This window comes from Elephantulus edwardii, unplaced genomic scaffold (assembly GCF_000299155.1).
Source record: "Elephantulus edwardii isolate Elephantulus edwardi_28Jun2011 unplaced genomic scaffold, EleEdw1.0 scaffold00013, whole genome shotgun sequence".
NCBI classification, from domain to species: Eukaryota; Metazoa; Chordata; class Mammalia; order Macroscelidea; family Macroscelididae; genus Elephantulus; species Elephantulus edwardii.
Window position 1 is genome coordinate 3852484 of NW_006399763.1, and position 21832 is coordinate 3874315.

Genomic DNA, 21832 nt, shown 5'->3' on the forward strand with positions numbered 1-21832 from the left:
TATTATATTATATTATTATTATACTATTATACATTGTTGATTATAATTAGAGCAATAGCATTCATTTAAAAGCCAGTAACATCAGTGATTACTGTGACTATCAGCACAAAGGTATTATAGGTTATACAGGCACAGTATGATTATATCAGGAAGCTCTGGTAGCTTAGTGGTAAGGAATTGCATTGTCAAGGCAAAGGTACTTGGTTTGAATCCACTAGCTGCTCTGCAGGAGAATGATGGACAATATCCTCTTATGTAGCTTACTACCTCTGAAGACCTACTGGAGGGTCAGCTATGGGTTGGTTCCGACTCGATGGTATACAACACCACCAGTATATAACTGGCAGTGCAATTTCTTTGTATACAGGAGACATGAGGTACACATGTTGTGTACACTCCATCCTGTTCTCCAGGGTGAAGTGAGTTCCACTTTTAACTGCTAACCAAAAGGTCAATGATTTGAATCCACTAGCCACTTTGCAGGAAAGAAGAGGCACGTTTGCTCACATTAAAATTTGTCATGTTTGTAAAACAATGAAAGAATTTTTCTTTTACTTTTCCAAGAAGGTAGTGTACTAGGGGGAGGGGAGAAAAGTGCAACAATGAATAAATGGAAATCCAAAGTCTCTGTAAATTTCCATTGGAAATGAATAAGTTTAAAAAAGTTTGCCATGAGTCAGAATGGACTCAATGACAGCAGATTTGGTTTTGGAGTTTTGATATTATAACCTTAAGGGATCACAGAAGTATATATGGTTAAATGTTGCTCAAAAGGGTTTTACAAGAAATGTGAATACAGACACACACATGCATGCACAGTTTGGATCCTTTCCCCACAATTTGTCATGTATTGGGAATGATCAAATATTGACACACCTACCTGAATACACTATACTTTTTAATATTTCCAGCAGATGTTTTTTATGGCTTCTGAAATCTACAAATAATTTTTACTATAAAGAATTCAAGATTTTTAAATTAATTACTTCATTAATTTATTACACAACCAAAAACTGACCTCCCTTTCTGGCAACTGGAGGTACTAGATCTGGTCCCTGGCCCTGAAAAGGCAGCAGTGGGTATAGGGAGGAGCTCAGGCTTACGGTCTCTGATCAGAGAGCTGTGGATCCAACATTGGCTCTGTCAACTGCTCTCAGGACTGGCTTTCCTCCCTCATGTCCTGAGCAAGTTATGTCACATTCCTGAATCTGAATTTCTCATCTATAAAGTAAAAATCATAAATATATAATAAAGTGTGGAGGGACTAAAGTGTCTCAAAATGGTTTGTAAAGACAGAGAATACCACCGTGTGAGCATGTCGGAGGCATTCTACACAGTATGCTTTCTTATTTTCTACCCTCACTAGACTCAGTAGAGGTCACATACATCCATTTGCTACTGCAAATACTTTCGCTGGTACATTTTCCCCTTTGCTTTGTACTTACTTTCTAAGTTCTCTGTTTCTAAGATTAACAATTTCATTATTAAATGGTAGAGCAGGATGAAGAGATTTTGGATGATATACAGAACTTCTCCTAAGAGTGATATAAAACAAAAACAACTTAGCTCTGATAGTTAGCTGCATAATATACCTCTCCCCTCTCATTGTTTATAAGGAAATATTGTGAGCCTTGTGTATAAATCTAGATACTCAACACAGTTAAACTATATATCGCCAGAAAATTTTGCTGTGTTAATTTTCTGTTGTGGTGGAAAGTAAGTAACCTTAGAAAAAGCAATAATCATACAATAATCTAACACTGCTTGAGCACCAACTACCAAATACTCTTCTAAACACCGTCTTTGGTCACTTAGATATCACACCAAGCATATCAGATAGAAACTATCCTAATTCTCATTCCAAAAATAAACCCACTGAGTGAATTCTGATTCATAATGACCCTCTACTGGGTTTCCAAGGCTGTAAATCTTTATAGCAGGAGATTATCCATCCATCTTTCCCCTGTGGAGTAAGTGGTGGATTCAAACCATTCCTCCACAGCTCTTTACTATCATTACTAAAGAAAAGGAAACAGAATCAGTGACTTTCCCAAGGTCAGAGGCCCAGGAGGGAGCGGGCTGGAGATACCTAAATCTGAACTACAATAGTCTGAATCTCGAGTCTCTTCTTTTCATCACAACATCATAATGGTTTCTGGAGGGGAAAACATTACATTATTTAAAAAAATCAGCAGCAATGAATGAGTTTAAAAAAAATGAACTGTGGGGTCAGGAAGAAAATGTGTAACAATGAATGAATGAAAATCCTTCTTTTCTGTAAGCTTTTATTAAAATAAAAATTAAAAAAAGACTCTACATTTTTTTAAAAAATTCAGACAGTGCAGTACCTCAGAAGTAAACACATCTGCTACTCAGCCAGCAGGCATCTCCAGTGCCTTAGGCATAAATAGGAGAGCGGATGTTCAAGGGTCTCTCTGAAGTTCTTTGTTAAAAGATTAAAATAGTATTAAAATACTTTATTAAAATATTGTATTTTTGTTTAAATTCAAACCATTGAACAACAAAGGCAGTTACTTCTAACATCTACTTTACTTTTTTTTCCCCCCCCACCAAATGTTACCTGTTAGCTCCTTGGTACTTTATCAGTAACAAGACCTTTTCTTATTAGCGATCACACTATGTATCTCATATATAGATCTCATTTACACCCTCAAGACAAACTTATGTGGTAGGTATTCTGTTTATCCTCACTGCATTAATGAAGATGCTCAGGGCTAAGGAAGAAGAGAAATTTGACGAGTATGTAGTTTGGATGTCTGCAGCTGTGTGCTGTTGTAGGAATTTGGACTGTCATTCTGTTCCTCATCCCACAGTGGCTCCCGTAGACAATATACCTCTCTAACTTCATGGGACACTGCAATGTGTTGTGTGAGAGGTCAACATGAAGACTAAACCACCAGGCCTCTGACCTCTATGTCCAAACCAGGGAGGCAAAATTTCCCTATGGTTTGGAAAAAAGAATCTGTAAGGAACCAGCAGTCTCAGATGACATCAAGAATTGCTACCCATCAAAAAGTCCACATATCAGGACAGAAGCTGGATCTAGTTCTCTTCTTGAGGTCTTCATTCCCACATAAATAAACTAAAAAACAGCTAAAATCACATTTTCCTGGGTAGAAGGTGAGAGGAGATGGTTTACTGCAGTACAGAAAGTCTTTGTCCAGGAGAACCACAGACCATGACAGCAGTGGGAGTCAGGGAGCTGAAGATTCACCGAGAAAAGCAACAAACAAACCTGGAGACTAAGGTGGAACTGTGGTGCAGATGGAAGCAGGACTGCACAGGTGCAATATGACAGCTTTCGTGAAACCCACTCACGCCACCTGTGTTAAAGTCTAAAAGCCTTTCTGTGGGAACATCACTGCGCCAACCTTACTAGACATGTCCCTTCTTTTGTCTAAGATAAAGAGTCCTGATGCCACAGGGCTTGACTGTTAACTGAAAAGCTGACAATTAGACTTCAACAGCCTCAGTGAAAGTTGTAGCAATCTGCTTCTCTAAAGATTACAGCTTTAGAAACCCTGCAGGGAAGTTCTACTTTGTCCTATACACTGCTATGAGTTGGAACCAACTCAATAGAAACTGGGGGATTTTTGGTTTGTTTGTTTGTTTGAGGTCCTTACTTCTCATCCTATAAAGTGCTGTTTTTCTTTTAAAAAAAAATCCAAAACCTGTGAGGGTGCAGAAAAGAATCTAGAAGGTTGGTAAGAACAAAAGTGGGACAAGCCAATCATCTCAATACAGCACCTAGTCCCTAGGATTTTCTGAGACACTATTATACTTTCAAGTTTTCACAGCTCTGTTTTAGCACCACATTATCTATCTATCTATCTATCTATCTATCTATCTATCTATCTATTTATCTATCATCTATCTATCATATGATGTTTTCTTTTATATGATGTCGCCCCAGTATGTCGCCATAAATTTTAATATTCAGTGCTTGTGTTATTCGCAAACATCAGAGTTATCAGAGGATCAGTTGGAGTATCAGAGTAACCATGCGCAGATCCAAATGGAACTGGGGCATGAATCTAACCTAACCTTCTATTAGATCAATGATATTAAGGAGAAGGTCTTCGGTAAATTGCACCTATTTTGAAAAGTCTATCAGGTTTCAAATGAAATGTGGCAGTTTCTATCAAGGGGGAAAAGTGTTCAAGCAGGAAGGTCTGAGTAAAAGCTATATATGAAAGCAATCCAGAATTTCCTCTTACCACTGTGCAGAGGCCAGCATGTACTGGGGAGCTGAGTTGGACTGCACAGGAATCTGATCTTATTTTTAAATAAATACATTTAGACCATGGCCTGAGAGTAAAGGAGAATCAAATATCATTGGCTTTCACAACTGGTCTGACTGTCCATGCCTTACAAGGTTGTGCTGAGGAAGAGGGGACAGAACACTGCACAACTGAGAGGGATCTGTGTTATGTACACTTAGTCCCATAGCTCCATTTTTCCAACTCAATCAGTGTCAGTGGATTTTTCTTTTCCTTGATCAAAGTCTCTACCTTTACCTCAAATGAAACAAAGTACCATATTTGCATAATTGTACTCAACAACAAAAAAAGAGTGGAGGAGCAGATAGATGATACCAGCTGAACCCTAGTAATCTTCACTGTTGAAATAGTGATCAACACATGGAAATTCTTTCAATTATTCTCTCTACTTTTTCATTATGCTATGTGTTTTCCATAATAATTCTGTTTGGATTTCCATAAGTCCTAATAATTATCATGAAGTAGACTATTCAAGTCCAGACATAAAGAATGGTGAAAGTAATTAAGAACTGTACGAATAAGCCCAGCCTGCCTGCTCACTCCTTAGCCTTCAGGTACCCTACCTGCTGACCAATCTAGATAACTGACTGGTGTCTGGGGACATGCCTGCGCTTTCTCACCTCCATTTCTATGCCCACACTATTTCCTTCTACTCGGAATGCCCCTTTCCCTTACACTTCAGCTCAAAATAGAAAAATCTAACTATATGTCATAGAAATCCTTCTTTGTTAAGTCTGATATGCTCCAATGAAAACAATCCCTTCTCCTTGATTCTCCAGGAATTCTGCTTGGGCTCTCTCAGGCCACTGCTCACTGTGTAATAAGAACAATCACTATAAAAAGAGGAATCATAATACTAGCAGCTAATATATACTGAGTGTTCAAAATAGGGAAGGGTGTACGCCAGGGATGCATCCTGTCTCCATACCTTTTCAACATGTATGCAGAGCAGATTATCCGAGAGGCTGGGCTCTATGAGGAGAATTGTGGCATCAGGATTGGTGGAAGATCTATTAACAATCTCCGTTATGTAGATGTCACAACCTTGCTTGCTGAAACTGAGAAGGACCTCATGCACTTGCTGCAAAGGGTCAAGGACTGCAGCCTTCAGTATGGACTAAGGCTCAACGTCAAGAAGACAAAGATTCTCGCCACTGGACCAATTGGCAGCGTCAGGATGGATGACGAAGAGATTGAGAGTGTTCACAGCTTCACTTTGCTCGGCTCCACAGTCAACACTCTTGGTACCAGCAGTCAGGAAATCAAAAAGCGTATCGCGATGGGAAAGTCTGCCGTTAGAGACCTCTCAAAGGTACTCAGGAGCAACAGTGTCTCTCTGGAGACTAAGGTGCGCCTGATACAGGTCATGGTATTTGCAATCGCTTGTTATGCATCAGAGAGTTGGACAATGACTAGGGAGGACAGAAGGAGAGTGGATGCTTTTGAGCTGTGGTGCTGGAGAAGGGTACTGAATGTACCATGGACTGCCAGGAAAACAAACAGATTCATCTTGGACAGGATTAAACCAAGCTGCTCCTTGGAGGCAAGGATTCTGGGGCTTCGTCTGACATACTTTGGACATGTTGCCAGGAGGGACGGGTCCTTGGAGAGGGACATCATGCTTGGGAGGGTGGAGGGACAGCGCAGGAGGGGAAGACCCTCTATGAGATGGATTGATTCGGTGACTGGGGTAATCAGGATGGGTGTGTCAGAGGCGGTGCAGTTGGTGCAGGGTAGAGCAGGGTTTAGAGCTGTTGTGCATAGGGTCGCTATGAATCGGAAACGACTCGATGGCACATAACAACAACAACAAATATATACTGAGTACTTACGTCTCAGTTACTTTAAATATGTTATGTTTTTCAATTCTTACTATATTACTATATTACCTTTATGTTTTTACCATATTTTACAGATGAAAATCTAAGTTTCAGAGAGGTCAAAGGTAAAACAGAGATCTAGTCTGAGGTAACATCATCCCAGATAAATCAGCACTGATTTTAAGAGTCTGTGGCTAAGATGGAGTTCCTGTGTGGTGAAAATGGTTCATGTACATAGCTAACTGAAAGGTGAGAGGTTCCAGCCTGACCTTGAGTCTAAAGGTACCTTAAAAGAAAGGCCTAGTGGTCTACACCCATAAAAAGTAGTTACTGAAGACCCTGTGATGCTCTCTGGGCTGTCATACCAGGGGATGTCATGAGTCAGAATTGACACAACAGCAGTTGGTTTGGTGATTTTGAGGGGAGTTGTTTTGATTTTTCTCTGAGTGGTTAAAGCCCTGATAGCACAATGGTTAAGTAGAAGGCTGCTTACCAAAAAGACTGGCAGGAACCTACCCAGTGGCTTCACAGGGGAAAAACCTGGCAATCTACTTTCATAAATATTACCTTCTAGAAACCCCCACGAGGCAGTTCTTCTCTGTCAAAAATTGACTCACTAGCACCTAACAGTCACCACCACAAAGTCCTTACCCTGTGAAGGTCTTCTCTTTAACATAGAAGATCACTATGAATTAGAACTGATGCATGGCAATGGCTTTAAGATCTTTTGCACTGCAGCGATGTGGAATAAATTAAAGGCTAGCTGGGTAAAAAAAAAAGCTGAGCTTTTTTTTAGGAAGGTCTGAGAGCCCTTCTGTAGTCATTCTTGATGAATCCAATATTGTACATACCTTTAGGGAAGGCATAGTCTTTTTTTTTTCCTTTTGCATCCCCCTCTGCATTTTACAATGTGTCACACACTCAATAATGTTTTGTAAGTTGTACACTGCACTAATACAGAGCAATTTAGAGCCCAAGGAATATCTCCTTCATTTTCAATCCACCTGACCACCTCCACAAGGAAATGAGGTGAAACAATCAGCCCACAGAAGAACTGCCTAAACATCTCTCCTTCCCACCTTCTCTGTTCACAAGACCACAAAACTAAAATCGTTTTCATCTTCTCCCTACATTGGCACTGTAAGTGACCAAAAAGATTTTTCCCCTGATGCTATTTTTATTTAGCTTCCCATTTGCAGGCTTCCTCCCTCTGTGATGCCGCAGGCCCTACCAGCCTGAAGAAAAGTCAAAGAGATTCAGGCTCTGTCTACATGGTGACTCAGGAATCTGGAACCAAGTAAGACAGGGTGTTGTGCCCCATAAATTTCCTCTCTCTCACTACTCCTTTCAGACCTCCAAAACCTGGTTTACTTCCATAACAAAAAAGTTGCTAATGTTTTTATTATAATTTTTTAACATTTTTCCCCCTTTTGTTTCTGTTTTAATTTGTTCTTCTTGAATACAGTGATATTCCTCTGAACTGCTCCCAAGGAAACGGGGGAATTCATGGAGTTGTCTTCAGTATCTTCCCTAAATCTTCTTAGTATTTCTCTTCTTCTAGTTACAGGTATTGTCTTTCCCTATTTCTACAGAGTCTTACTCAAAGAACTGATATAATACTGGCTATAAAATACTGACTATTCAAAAGATATGAGCTCATAGTATTTTTTTTTTTTTAGATGGGCACCCTCCTCCTGTCTGAAAACCTACTGGAGGGTCAGTTCATAGTATTTTTAAAGTCCTCTTTTCACGTTAGCTCTTAACCCAACGTCTACTAGTGATATGAGGATTTTGTATTGCAAAATGAGAAGGCTTTCCAGCTCCTAAAAAGAAGAGAGCAGTAATGACAGAAGAGGCAGCAGTGCGGTGGGGATGTCAGGCAACGGCTAGTCACACATGGCTGGCTCCAAATGCTCTCTCTTCTGGGCTCTCATTAGCCAGGTGGCTAAAGTGTTACATGATGCAAATGGTCAGCACTTTATTTTATCGAAAGTTGTTTGCTTTGGTCATAAACTTACATATGCCAGTAAAATACCCATGTGTGCATCAGGGCATGCATGTGAGTGTGCATGTATGTTCTTATCTGTGAAGAGATGTCTCGGGCCATACTGGATTGTGATATATCAAATATGACTTCAGTCTTATCCAGTGCCATTCATCTTGACAGTCGCGCATTTTCAAAATTCATAAAAAGCATAAGGAAACTGCTGCATAATCACCCACTAAAGAATCTTGGCCACCAAGCTAAATATCTAGTCATCTGTGTTGTACATTAAGTGTGAAGGCACATATCACAGTTTTGAATTTAAAAGGAAAAAATCAATACCCTACAGGAAATCTACATTTGCCTTAGCAGATTTTTCTATCAGCCAATGCTTTCTGTCAATGGCTTCTCATGCTTGTGTATTCCAGGCATCGATTTTTTCCTTGTTTTTGTTTAGGTTACTTAATATTCTTTCCTCTTCCAAGAAACAGAAGTGGGGGATGGGGGGGTGAAGGGAGAAAGGGAAAACAGAGCCATTCGGCTTTCAATAATACAGTCAGAGGCAATTCCTGTCTACCCAGCCACAGTCCTTTTCTTTCCATCAACTGCTGCGGCCCAGAGGATTAACATCCGAGCCATGTGTTCCTGATCTTTTGAGAGCTCAGAAGCAACTCACGCCACGGATGTTCTCTCCTGAGAGTCACTCAGCATCCCCTACAGAGCTATCCCACTTTCTAAACCCCCAGATGCTGCTGTGCAGTGAACCTGCAAGAAGATGGCAGAACCGCCCTTAAGCTAAGACAGCACTCTGGAGTAGAGCTTGCAATCTTCCCTGACAGATTCTTTTAAAATGTGCTCTAAGCCACACTAAGAAAACTCCAAGGACTTCCTATTCCTCTCTTAAGAATGAACAAGTCTCCTTTATATAGAAGCATAACTTCTCCAAGCTTTATAACCAGCCAAACACCAAGACTTCTCAAGCAGTTGGAAAAAAATGAAATTTCTCCTTGGAGAAATAAGCTTACTTGCCTTTTCTATTTACTCTCTTTTTTCTCTTATCACAGGCAAGTATACAGACTAAAATAAAGCATTTCTCTAACAGTGAATAGAAGGACAAAGATTGCACCAATTTCTCAAAACAACTGCCAACACAATATTGTGTTTAAGCACAGCAATAACTAAACATCCACTTTCTCTAGAGATGGCTGGAAAAGATGTTAACATATATGCCTTACTTCCTCCCATATAAACTGACCACAGCCAGACTCTGGCAAGCTCATTTTCCCAATAAATAGGGGAGGAGGAGAAATCAACTATGACATATTACTTCTAACAATTTCTTTAAAAGAAGGGAGCTACTCCCAAAAGCATTCTGACATCAGAACACAGCATAAAGGGCCCCTAAATTCTTCTGTTGGATAATTAGTTTTATACTGATACATTAAAACTGAAATGTATTCCCCCAAAGTAGTTCGTGATAGCAGAAACAGAAACTTCTGAAATAAAATAAAAAGTAAGCTAAGACTTCAGAAAGATTGCACTTGTAAACAACAAATTTGCTTGCAGACTGGCTCTGGATGGAGGTAACTGCACAGTGGATGGGCAGTGCTACTGTAACTGTGCACCAGTATGGAGACAGAGATTCGCACTTTTGCTCCAGCGAAAATCAGTAAGAACTGTATTTTTTAATCCCTCGCTTCTCCTCCTCTTTGCATGCTTTGTCTTTAATAATCAGTTGGTATCAGAGCTAAGACTGAAGACCAGGATCTCTTAATGCAGAGATCTGGCAGAGCTGTATCTTATTAAGAAGAAGAATGGCGGGGGGGATATCCAAAACTTCAAAACAAGTAGACAACCTTAGGATATAACAACTGAGAATCCTCATTCTCTTTTAGGGCTTCCATTTAGTTGTGAATAAATGTTCTGTTTTCACACAATCAAACAGAAAAGAACACTTAGGGACATGTTAGTTAGATCTCTCATAAAGCTTCATTTTCAAAAGCAGTGTTGAAATCTCTAAATAAATGACAATTCATTCCCTGTTTAGGTAAACAGAAAATGCATTGTGGAGTGCTCGTTTTCAAAAGCTAATCAAGAACATTAGGTCCCAACAGATTCATTTAATAGAAATATAATAGGCATTCCTGCTTGCTTTTCATCTTGTCTGGCTGTAAATTCTAAAATGAACAGCAAATTAACCCTGTCTTGGAACAGAGTTTCTGTCACAGCTGATATCCTCTCTCTCACAACTTGTAAACATCCCGGAATCCTGTCACTGCTTTGACTCTTTCTACATAGGAGAGACAGAAAGTGCCTGACTGAGTTTGGCAAGAGAGTGGAGGAATACTTGAATTCGAAAGGGAGTACTGTATGTCAACTCTGCTATGTTCGGAGCAGAACAAAATATTACAATGTTATCTCCTAAAATAGTGTACAATTAGCAAATTGGAAGAGAGGGAAGGGTAAGGCTATGGTGGGTTCCCCCGCCCCAGCTACATCACATATCTACTGTCTTTCTCTGTATTTTTAACTTTACTAGCCACTCTCCAAATGGCTGCTTATAAACCACTATACCAAACAAGCTATAATGATAGGGCCATTTAAGCTCTATAATCAAATATAAAAGGTTTGCAAACAATTTGAGATCTTATAATTCATATTCAGAGATATCAGAATTAGCATTTAGAACTCTATACAGAAAAACTATAATATTTCATAAATTATGTAATAATGAACAAATCCTTTCAAAACCTCTTTTCACTGTGCTAACGTAACATTCTAGACTTGTTGTAAGTATGTTATTCTTACAAGTAGTTCGCAGTTATTCTTGAAGGCAAGCCTTGGAGTTTCCTTAGCATAGTGCTGCTGGGGAAAATTCTCAGCATGTCCATCTTCATCTCTAGCCTGAAGGGAAATATAATGGCCTATTTAGGGACTTACACATAATGGAAGGAAAAAAAAATCTAAAAGCATAACAGCTCAGAGTATTAAACAAACGGGAATCCAGATATAACAACATTATTAAGAAGCTTGTTTAAATACGTAGTACGCCTTTTAGATATCAAAACTTGGGACTGATTTTTTTTTCTTTACATAGTTTAGTTTGAACATGCAATTTTACTGTGGTGTAATATTGAAAACAACAGGAGACAAACCAAAACGAAATCATTTTGTTAGAAATTACCACCACTTTGTATGATTTTCATTGCACATTTAGGAAAATATGACATACATACGTGTTTAAACTTTTTGGCATGCTTAAGCAATCCTAGAAAATGCACTTTTAAAAAATTCTAATAGCAAGGCCATATGAAAAGCAATTTGCATATAGTTATATTTTGCATTGTAATACTATTAGAGATAAACTGGTTCCCCTTGGCTTTCAAATAAAGCTCTGAAAGGAGCGATGGTCTAATAAGAACAATGATTCTTCAATCAAATGCAGTAAAATATATATATATTTAATTAAGAAGCTGCATTAAAAGTTACTGATGATTTTGATCTACACTGTTAATTAAGAAAGCTGAAGTTTAAATGGAGACATTAGCAGAACCCATTAGCAATACCGCTTGCACACAGTCTTCTCTTTCTAGTCTCCATCGGAGTCTGGTTTCGAGTTGGAGAGGAGAGAGGTAGGTGAAAGGAGGCGTGGCCGCAGCACACTCATTAAACCTTCATTTACGTGACACTTGCCCTCCGCTCTGCTCTCATCTCATCTTAGCCCTAACTGCTCTCTCTCGCCTGGCCTCCTGAAATTCACAGCTGAGCTGTCTCCCTCACATATGGCTTGCATATAATTATGCATATTCCATTTTGCACCGCATTAAAATGATGAGCGCCTGGCTCCCTGCCAGCTGATTTTAAAAAGCCCTAGTGAACTAGGAAAAAGAAGAGAAACACGGGGAGAGCGAATCCGGAAGCAGCAGGTAGTTATGTCTGCTGTCTCTTTAGATAAAATGTATGTCTAGCACAAAGGAACAGCTGAGAACTACCTGTTGTGATGTATGGATTGAAGGGGAGAAAACAATGAGCATCCATCCCTGGCTCGGTGCTGACAGCACGCATGTATTGTTTTTCTCTAATAGAGTGAAATCTGCCGGTTGACAAATGTCACTCAGATGTCCCTGGCTATGGTTCTGCAGACTGTCACTTGCTTTATAAAGATATTTATAATATTCTGTACATTTCAGAATATATGTTTATTAGTTGTTGTGTGCCTTCAAGTCGGAACTGACCCAGAGCTGACCCTCCAAAGGGGTTTCAGAGGCAATAAATCACACAGGAGGAGATTGCCCATCTTTCCCCTGTGGAGCAGCTGGTGGATTCGAACCATGTTTTTTGAGCAGCTTCTTATTGCTAGGCCACCGGAGGGGGAAAAAGGCTTTGTCCACTTATTGCAAGGGAACTAGATGGACTTTGGAATAAAAAAGTCATGATCAGCAATACAGGGGTTGCAAGAAGATTCTGGAAGAAGAAATTGCTTTTAGTTTCATTTTTGGGGATTTATTAATGTCTCCAGGACTTGGTGACTTGTTTTTTAAATATTGTGGTAAGTATGTAAGTAACAAAACATTTGCCATTTTTCATAGGCTTCTTTTTATTGTACCTTTTCCTTCAACCTAAGAGATAAAGGCAAAACAAAAATGTAGTTGTAGGTTTGGATTATGTAGCGGCAGACAGAAAAAGGGTAAGCATTGCTAGTATCCAATGAAATCAGTGATGGTGTGTTCTCACTGAATTGGCTGTCCTCTGGAGCAACATGAGGGCTTAAGTTAATATAGTCTAGAGGGGACCTCAAATGATAGTGGAAGCAGTGGAGTGTATAAACAAAGACAGACCTGGAAAAATACTAAGATGCCAGTGGGCAGCAACAATATTAAATTCTTCCTACCTGAATTTTAAGACACTCTACAAGGTATAGGTCCCTGAGGGCAGAAACCAAAGCATTTCATCTTTCTTACAATGCCATGTCCAGTAACTTACTTTTAATTGGTACTTAATAAGGATTTTAGTGATGAAAAATTATACATAGGTAGTAACTAGAAGCTACTACAAATGTCTTTGTATAAAACGCCACCTCAAAATATGCTAAATTTGGGGGTGAGTTTATTATATTTGTGATACACTATGATACATATGCTTGGAAACACTTTGCATATAGTTTACAAGGGCTACTATTCACATATGTATGTCTACATTCAATATATATGTATCTTGTGTATAAATATTCATAAGGTAGAATATGTTTATTATACATGTACTATGTATACACATTCATACACACCAGATGCCTGGGGATATTTTAAACATTAGTGACAAAAATACATTCATTCCACTCACATATAAGGTGCTTATAATGCTTTTAAAGGAGGGGAAAATAACCATTATTTAAGATTTTAATGGGCTTTCTCAAAGGAGCTAAAGGTTTCCTATTAAGCCCCATAATTTATGAGGTAAAAAAAAACCAAAACCAGCCATGGAAGAAAGAGGAGAGGGGGTGGGGAGATTAGTAAACAGAGAGAGAAAGCTAGAAACTCATTTCTTTATTCAGCTACATTTTTACATCTGCATCAAACTCTCAGGTCCCTGAGAATCTCTTGCCTTCTGACAATCAATTTGAGTCTACAGTCTAGAAAATTCCATCCTCCAGACATCTTCTATGTTTCTACCACATGCCGCAGACATGAAAAGTACACGAGGTGCAAGGAAACCCAACCGTCTTATCCTCATACTTTGTGTGTGTGTGTGTGTGTGTGTGTGTGTGTGTGTGCTCACACACAAACACATATACCTCTTGTCAAGGTAATTAATTCCCTTTGCATGCGGAAGTATTTTATTGTAAAATTTCAAGTTATGTGTTTATAGGACATTCATCTTAAGACACCAGTTCTTCCCCATGGTTGCATATTAGTTAACAGTGATCTGTGATGATTCCTTTATATGCTCATCTCCTCCTCTTCCCCATTCTAAGATTCTCATTTAGTTGACCCAGGTAGGGCTGGGTGAAGGTTTCCTTTTACAGACTCTCAAATTATCTTAATGGGCAAACAGGGCTGATAACCAATGATCTAAACATGGTTGCTACAGTATCAAGGGTAGGTGCTTGGCATAGAAGCCTGAAAGGTCTCTAACTGTGTAATGTTCATTAGCACCATGCAATGCTAAGAGGATATGAGATGTGGCCCTTGAAATGTGTCTTACTCTAAAGACTCAATTACATGACTATCTGTATGTGGGTAAAAACATTCCCTTTTCCCCCTCTAAAGTTTTTTTTTTAATGACAAATAATCTTGGAAAAAATACTCTCCCACTTTTTAAAATGTCTTTCTGAACCACTCTGGTCAAGTCAATTATCTTTATTATGGATTTCCTTCTCATGGTATCCCAGACTAGAACATTATAATCACTTGTGTGACTTTTGTATCTCCAACTACATTGCAAGTTTCTAAAGGTAAGGATGAAGTCTGATTTGTTCACTGTGGTGTCTACAGCCCTAACACTGTGCCTGAATAAGGGCTCAATAAATAACTATTGAATGAACAATGAGGGGTATTCTTGGAACGCTACTGGGCACTCATGTGATAAAAGCTCTATAAATCACTGGAGCTTTCCAAATGCTACCATCACTATTATATACTCTAGACCTTTCTTCTTTGTCATCATTTTTTTTTAGTATAAACTTCTCCAAAATCATTGTCTTTCAGTGGAAGGTGGTTCTTTACTGCTTTGAGATTACTGCTCCGAAACCACCTGAGAACAGCCCCAGCTCACTCTGGGGGCTAGTTAACTACCTCCAGTCACAGAAAGCAATACAATAAATGGTCCTTGATGCTTTTAACACCTTTTTTCAGAAGGGGCTGCAGAGAAGGAAGCTTCTGTCTAGGCCCTAGAGAGAATGGAGGTCTCCTTTGCTTCTTGCCAGAGGCTGAGCCCAGCGCTACTAATTGTAAGGCAAGAAATTCCAGGGGTTACAAGACCTGGTGCAGAGTCCAGCACCAGGTCACCAGGTTTCCTTGTCTAGGTTCTGCCCTGATCTTGGACAAATGCTTTCACTTTTCTGTCATTCAGTGTGTCATCCATAAAATGGAGATATCCAGAATAGGACCAATCTAGTAAGCCTGTGTAGGGAGTTCTGGTGGCTCAATGCTTAAGAAGTTGCAGTGCCAACTGGTTCAAATTCATCAGCTGCTCCCTGAAAGGCAGACAGTCTCTTCACATGCATTTCACAGCCTCTGAAAACCCATTAAAGGGTCAGCTATGAGTCACCTGACTCTGGGCACATAACAACAACAGTAAGGTTGTGACAGAGATTAAATAAATCAGGGAGCTCTGGTGGCCTAGTGGCAAGCAGCTGTGCTGCAATCCTGAAGGCACACGGTTTAAGGCTCCTCGGGAGAAGAATGGGCAATCTGCTCCCATGTGACTAACTGCCTCAGAAAGCCCTCCAGAGGGTCAAGGACTCTACAGTACACAACAACACAAAGTTCTTTTGCCCTTGCCTGGTGCACAGTTAAGCGCTCTGTAAGGATGAGCTCTAGCATCATTCCATCACAATTTTAGATAATGTTACACAAAATTGTAGGAGCTTCCTTGCCTTGTGAAAAAAAAATGTAGAAATAATATTTTAGAATGTTTCAAGTCACTGTTTCACTCTGTAACTGATCAATTTGGGGTGTCACACAATAGCCTAGGAAGAGGGGAGTGAGCAATGGACAAGTGTCTGAACACTGAAATGATAAGGGCTGCTCTGTGACTATAACATAAAGTAGCCCTACCATAAAGTAGCCTTTATTCTTTACAGACAATACATTCCCTAACAGCCTATCATGGAGAGGAACATCTTTGTATTCTCTGAGGCCAAAGGACTTGTACTGATGTTTAACTCTGTTTTGGAATGACAGAACAGTCCAGGTCTGACAGATCATTTCCTATCACTTCCAGTGTCTTATTGTCAACAAGGTTTTCCAACGAATGTCCTAGAAATGTGTGCCAAATATGGGAAAGAGCAAATGGGAGATTATTTTTTGCACTTTACTACAAATGTGACTGGCAGGCTACAAATGCTTTTTTTTTTTTTTTTTTACTTCTAAGAAACTTTCACTTCTTGCCATAAAATAGAAACAAAAATGAAAAAGCTTCAATTATACCATAAAGACATTTCCCCATTTTGTTCTAATAGTCATGCACCAGTTCCCATGCCATGACTGACATTTGAAGTAATAAAATATTAGGTTATATGAAAAACTTGGAATAGTAATTACTCCTGAATTTTTTTTTAAAAGTCTAGATTAAACAAACTTTCTCTTCCCTTCTCTTCCCTATGGGTCACTACCAATTTACTTTTAAAATTTTTATTCAGTAAACTTTGGTTCTCTTTTGAAGAATACACTTCTTTTGAGCCAAGGCACTGATGTCATTCAAGTGAGACCAGCATTCTTTGTCTTCTGGAAGATCTCTTTAGGAAAGTGAATTCTAGAAAATAATTCCACTTACCCCTTCAAAGAAGTATGATGTTTCTGGCTCAGTGACTAAAAATGAAAAGGTTAATACTGTTACCATTTAAGTGGAAAGATAATTAGGCTTTGGAGCTAATGTCTCCTTCTGATGAATGGAGTTTACACCTCTGTGTCACTGATTTCTTTTGAAAATAAGAAAAGGTTCTTTCTAGAATCAGGGCTGGGGAGAGTGCTACCAAGCTTCCAGATTTCACTTTCTGATGCTCCAGCAGATGTAGCACATGTCAGCTCACACATGTGGTGTCATTACCAAACTTGGGAACATCAAAAATAGTGCATCTCCAAATTGGGGGAACAAGCTTAGAGACGAATGGTTGTAGAAGAGAGAAAAGGAAGCTCTAATTTTATACTTAAGAACTAATTTTTTTTTTACCAAGAGTTAATGAAAATACTTTTAAACTCAAGATAAAAGCTTAGAGACATCTCTGGAGATCATTATAATTTCATTTTCAGATATTCTGTACTTCTGGCCTATCCTTCTTGTCTCACATGTACACACAGTCTCTTGAGGAAGCTCAGAAAGAAAGAAATGGCTGCTCACATACTGCGTTCCAGTGTTTTGTGAATGTCTTTATGAACTTCACATAAAGGTCCATCCAGTTCTTTGTCCCTCAGAGAACAGATGCTTAGAACCTCAGGCCCGTCGAGCCCTGATGTAAAATCACTTATGGAAGCCTATGGAGTAGCTCTCTATTTTCTCTGACTCACTGCCCGTCACCTCAGTCATTTCTTCTGACATGAATTCCCAGCTCCATTCATCAGGATCCCCTTCCTGTAACTCTATTTTCTCAGAAACTATACTTTAGCTCTCCTCCTCTACTTCTCCTGGAAAAATTCCTGTGGATCCTTTAAGCCCTTCTCTGAACTGCAGCTTTAGAAGCCACCTGTGAGCCCTTCCTCTCGGTCCTAAATGGGGTCATGTCCTTCTCTCCACCCCTGTATGTGATTCTAGCCTATGTATTGTATTGCATTACATTATAGCCATTGCTGCATTTGCTTTCCTCACTTGCACATTATTTTCCAAGTGCAGAACATGTTCTATTTGATAATTTACCTCCAGAGCCTGATCTAGTGCCTGGTATGTTGTAAGGACGACAAACAAGTGATTGAGGGAATGAATGAATAAATGGGCACCTATTCTTTAAGTCCTTACTTCAATGAGTGGACATTCTGGTTTCCATCCAATCTCCAGAAGTTGGATTTTATGTCCCTGGATCTTAGGAGCTGTCTCCATGCCTGAGCCACAGCAGGGTTTCGTCAGAGGTCTGACATCAGATATGCCTCATGCCTGGCCCACCATGGACGATTCCATGAACTTCTCTGCACACCTGTCCCTCCCACTTGATTAGCCACCAGCCTCTCAGCTTCACTTCAGATCGTGTAGTTTGACCTTGGCCAATAATCCTTTGATCCCACTTATTTCTCTCCTCTTTGCCTCTTCCTACTGGTTTTACCTAGTAAATTTTCATGCCCAAAGGTTCATTCCTAGGTGTTGCTTCCGGTTTCTGATACCTGACTTTTCCCTACGGTCTTCGGAGATTCCTTGATGTAAATGAGCACAGTTATGGCTCATGTCTTACATCCCTATAAGACTGGAAACTTCTTGATGATAGAGATTATATTTTATATAGTAGGTCCTACAATGCTCAGCATAGAGCTTTGTTTACTGAATAATCCTACAAATAAACGTGGGATAGATTAATTAACCTTTCATTCCATTTTAAGACAAGTCTCAGAAGGATTCTGTTTTCTCCACTGGGAACTGCCTGGGTCTTCAAATGGATATCCCTTAAGTAAGGGTTGCTTCTGTACAAATATTTAAGTCAATGAACCCATCTGCCCAGCTCAGTGACCAGACTGCAGGTGCGGGAAGCTCAGGTGGAGAACTTTCTCCTGGACAGAAGACTCTAAGCTGCATCAGGCTCCTTGCTGAAGGGATACTCCAGGCAGGCAGAAATGTCAATCTGTGGACGCAGGCATTTGCTCTCTCTACTATGTTACTACTGATCTTTGCATCAGGAGCCTCTGTTCTCCTTTTATCTACTCATCATCAAAGACTGACTCCAAGATTGATTGTGGGGATGCCTACAGTTGTGCCATTTTGCTTGGGGTTTTTTTGTTGTTGTTTTTTTAACAAAATGTGTTTAAATTCCCATTTAACGGGTGGGCAGAGAGAGGGAAGCTATTTCCCCAGTGAAGTTCCTGCTAATTCTCCATCCTTGGCAACTGGCTAATGGAAATGTTCTCACGATGTCTCTTTAGGCTCCTCTGACAGTTCACACACTTCTGATGGATGAAATGTGCTTATGTGCAGCAGCTCTCCCCCCTCCCCACCCCCACTGCATGAAAACCTATATATATATCATAAACTTTTACTGTCCAATTTGGAATCTTCAAAGAATAACTGCAACAAATATGCAAAATGAAGATAATGTGAATAAAATCATGTTTACGGTCTCCATGAGCATCTCCTTATGATATCAGGTCAGAGCCGCTTGGGGTGACACAGAAGTGAGGCTACCAAGCTGATCACCTGCCTGATTAACGGCTGCCCTTACTCACAGGCCCTAATGGATTGTGTGACAATTACGGCGGGAGATTCTACATCAGGCTGAAATACAGCGACCTCATGAACCAAAATATATTATGATCATCCCAGCACATTCCAGCTGCATTGAGACTAATCAGAGCGGTCGCTAAGTGGTTCTGAAAATCTCTGGCTTTGCTTTTTGGATTTTTTAAATCTATTTTTCTTTTATTGGACTGATAACCCTTTAGGATTAATCTTGGACTGCTCTTGTTGTCAGATAGCCTGGGTGTCTTTGTTTGAGAAGTGTTATTTCAGTGTCCACAGAGCAGGCTCAGCAGCAGGGGCTTGTGTCCCTCTTCTTCTCCAGTTGGCTACAGTCACACCACCATCAAACCCCAGGCGTTTCTGATTATGCCAGGACCCTTAATCCACAATGGATTATCCTGGCTCCTGATTGCTCCCCTCCTCCATCTCCTGCCTTCACCCACTGGCTGCCTTTTGGCTTTTTCACTAGTCATTTGAACCTATTCCCCAGGTACCTTGGAAAGGGAACAAAAGACAGGGAAACACAAATAATTCCACTTTGCTACTGGTTAGTGTCCGTAAGATGCTTAGCTAATTGGCCAAATCAAAGCATCTCTGATAGTCCTTTTATTAGTGCTCTCTGAACTCAAAAGGCAGAAGGGATGGACTCATATCTCTATATGCAGACCCATGATGCACCTGAAAAATCAGTGAAAAGAGGAAAACAGCAAAAACAGAAAGGAAACTCTAGGGCCCCTCAGTGTAAGGACACAGATGCTAGGAAGGAATATCTCTACTTACAAAAAGTCTCCACAGAAAGAACCAGTTTCCAACCAGTTTAGTCATGACTGACAAAGAGAGTTTCAAACAGTTTAGTCATGACTGACAAAGAGAAACCAAAACAGTTCTGAATTTATACAATGTGAAGGTACCAGAGCACCAGAATGGGGAACAGTATGAATCAAAGCCCTGGGATGAGAGGCACAAAAGAGGTGTGGGGAGCCCGTCCAGAAGCTTGATGCAAGAGCTTGGCTTAACATCAGGCCTGTGGAGAATAACAGATAAAGTGTGTGCTGAGCCGCCATCTTTGAGCAGGGCACAGCCGTTTCCAACTCTAGTGGTCAAGAAATTTGATTGCCAAGCACCGTACACACTGCCCTGCTTTCTAAGAGGAAGGTTAAGTTTCAAGCAGGGTGTTGCTCTTTGATTTTTCTCATACTAGTTATTGTTCAGCACGCAAGCTTTGTAAAATTTTGAGTTCCTTCCAATTTTGTTTCATAAGCCATGAGTGACTAAACAAGGAAATACAGATTTGAAACCCTAGAAATAGCCCAGTTTCTAATAGAATTATGTAACATTCATCAGATTAAGATAATATTCTGGATACTATCACAGATTAACAGTAACAGCTAACTTTTTATACCTCTTATATGGGCAACATACACTGTCTAAAGTGCTTTTAATGTGTATCCATCAACATACTTACAAATTCATGCTCATCATTATTTTCATCTAATATAAGGAAACTGCGGCAAAAAAACCCCAACAACCCAAATAATCCAAACCGACTATGTAAAATCCATGCAAAATGACACAAATAAGAAGTGATGAGGTGGGATTCAAACCCAGAGAATATGGCCCATGTCCTCAATTTAAACTCCAATGATTCACTACTTCTGTGGTTGTGGTAAAAGTAAACCAGTGCAAAACACCTTGATGATACTAATGTCATCACATGTACATATATAAAACTAACTAAAGAAGTTTTCCATAATTCTTTGGTATTAACCTTCCATGGCCAACTACAACCAAGGAACTTGGAAAGTTGTTGGTTTTAGGTGCTATTGAGTACAACACATAGCAACCCTAATGGTAAATATAACAGAAACGGGGTGGTCAGCAAAGTGCTAAGAAGTGAGAGAGCAAGCATGTGCCAGAGGTCAGTTACTAGAGTAGTCTGATAGAGCTGCTTCTTCAAAATAGAAAGTTGGTCCTTAAAATGAACCAATCTCTTTAACTGAGTTTCTTATTAAGTAATGTGAAGATCATCATGACATCTAGACATCTCAATACTAGGAAGTACATGTCCCATAGAAGAGCTCAACTGTCTAGAGCCTTCAGCAATTCCCCTTGTGAATTTCTAAAAACATCAACATTACATTGTTTTTATTAATCTCCCTTATGATGCTGTATGATGACATGGGTGTTTGTGCACTTCATCTTATTTTGCCCTGGCATTCTGGTGTACAAACATAGCTGGTGATTTGAGTTGTCATCTATCACTTTGTCAAAGAGCCTTGGAACAGATGAACTGAACCCTTGATTTTCCTATAGATAAAAAATAAACATCGTCTGTGATGCTTCTTCAAAGAGGGGAGAGTGTGAAAGCCAAAGGCTACTTTTTCAGCCTCCATACAATTACATAAACTCTCTGTCATCAGAATAATTAAGACAGAGCTACAAAAATGCAGTCAAGTCAGTGGTTAATTAGCTCAGTTGGTGAAAGAATGATGCAAGGAGATCAGGTCATGATCCCAGGCAAGTTAGCTGCCCAGTGTCACAGTCACCGAACATGCCCTTCATTGTGACCTAACATATTAAAAAGGAACAGACAACAGAAAACATGAGAGAAAGTGTAGATGCATCGCTGTACAACC

At 39.7% G+C, this 21832-nt stretch overlaps 1 protein-coding gene across 1 annotated transcript in view; it reads right to left on the reverse strand.

Annotated features, from left to right (window-relative positions):
• SOBP (sine oculis binding protein homolog (Drosophila)) overlaps positions 1-21832 on the reverse strand; it is a 213792-nt gene that overhangs the window by 66495 nt on the left and 125465 nt on the right. Inside the window, exon 5 of the mRNA XM_006881232.1 lies at positions 10914-11009. Coding sequence (XP_006881294.1) covers positions 10914-11009 — 96 coding nt within the window. The remainder of the gene's footprint in view (positions 1-10913; positions 11010-21832) is intronic.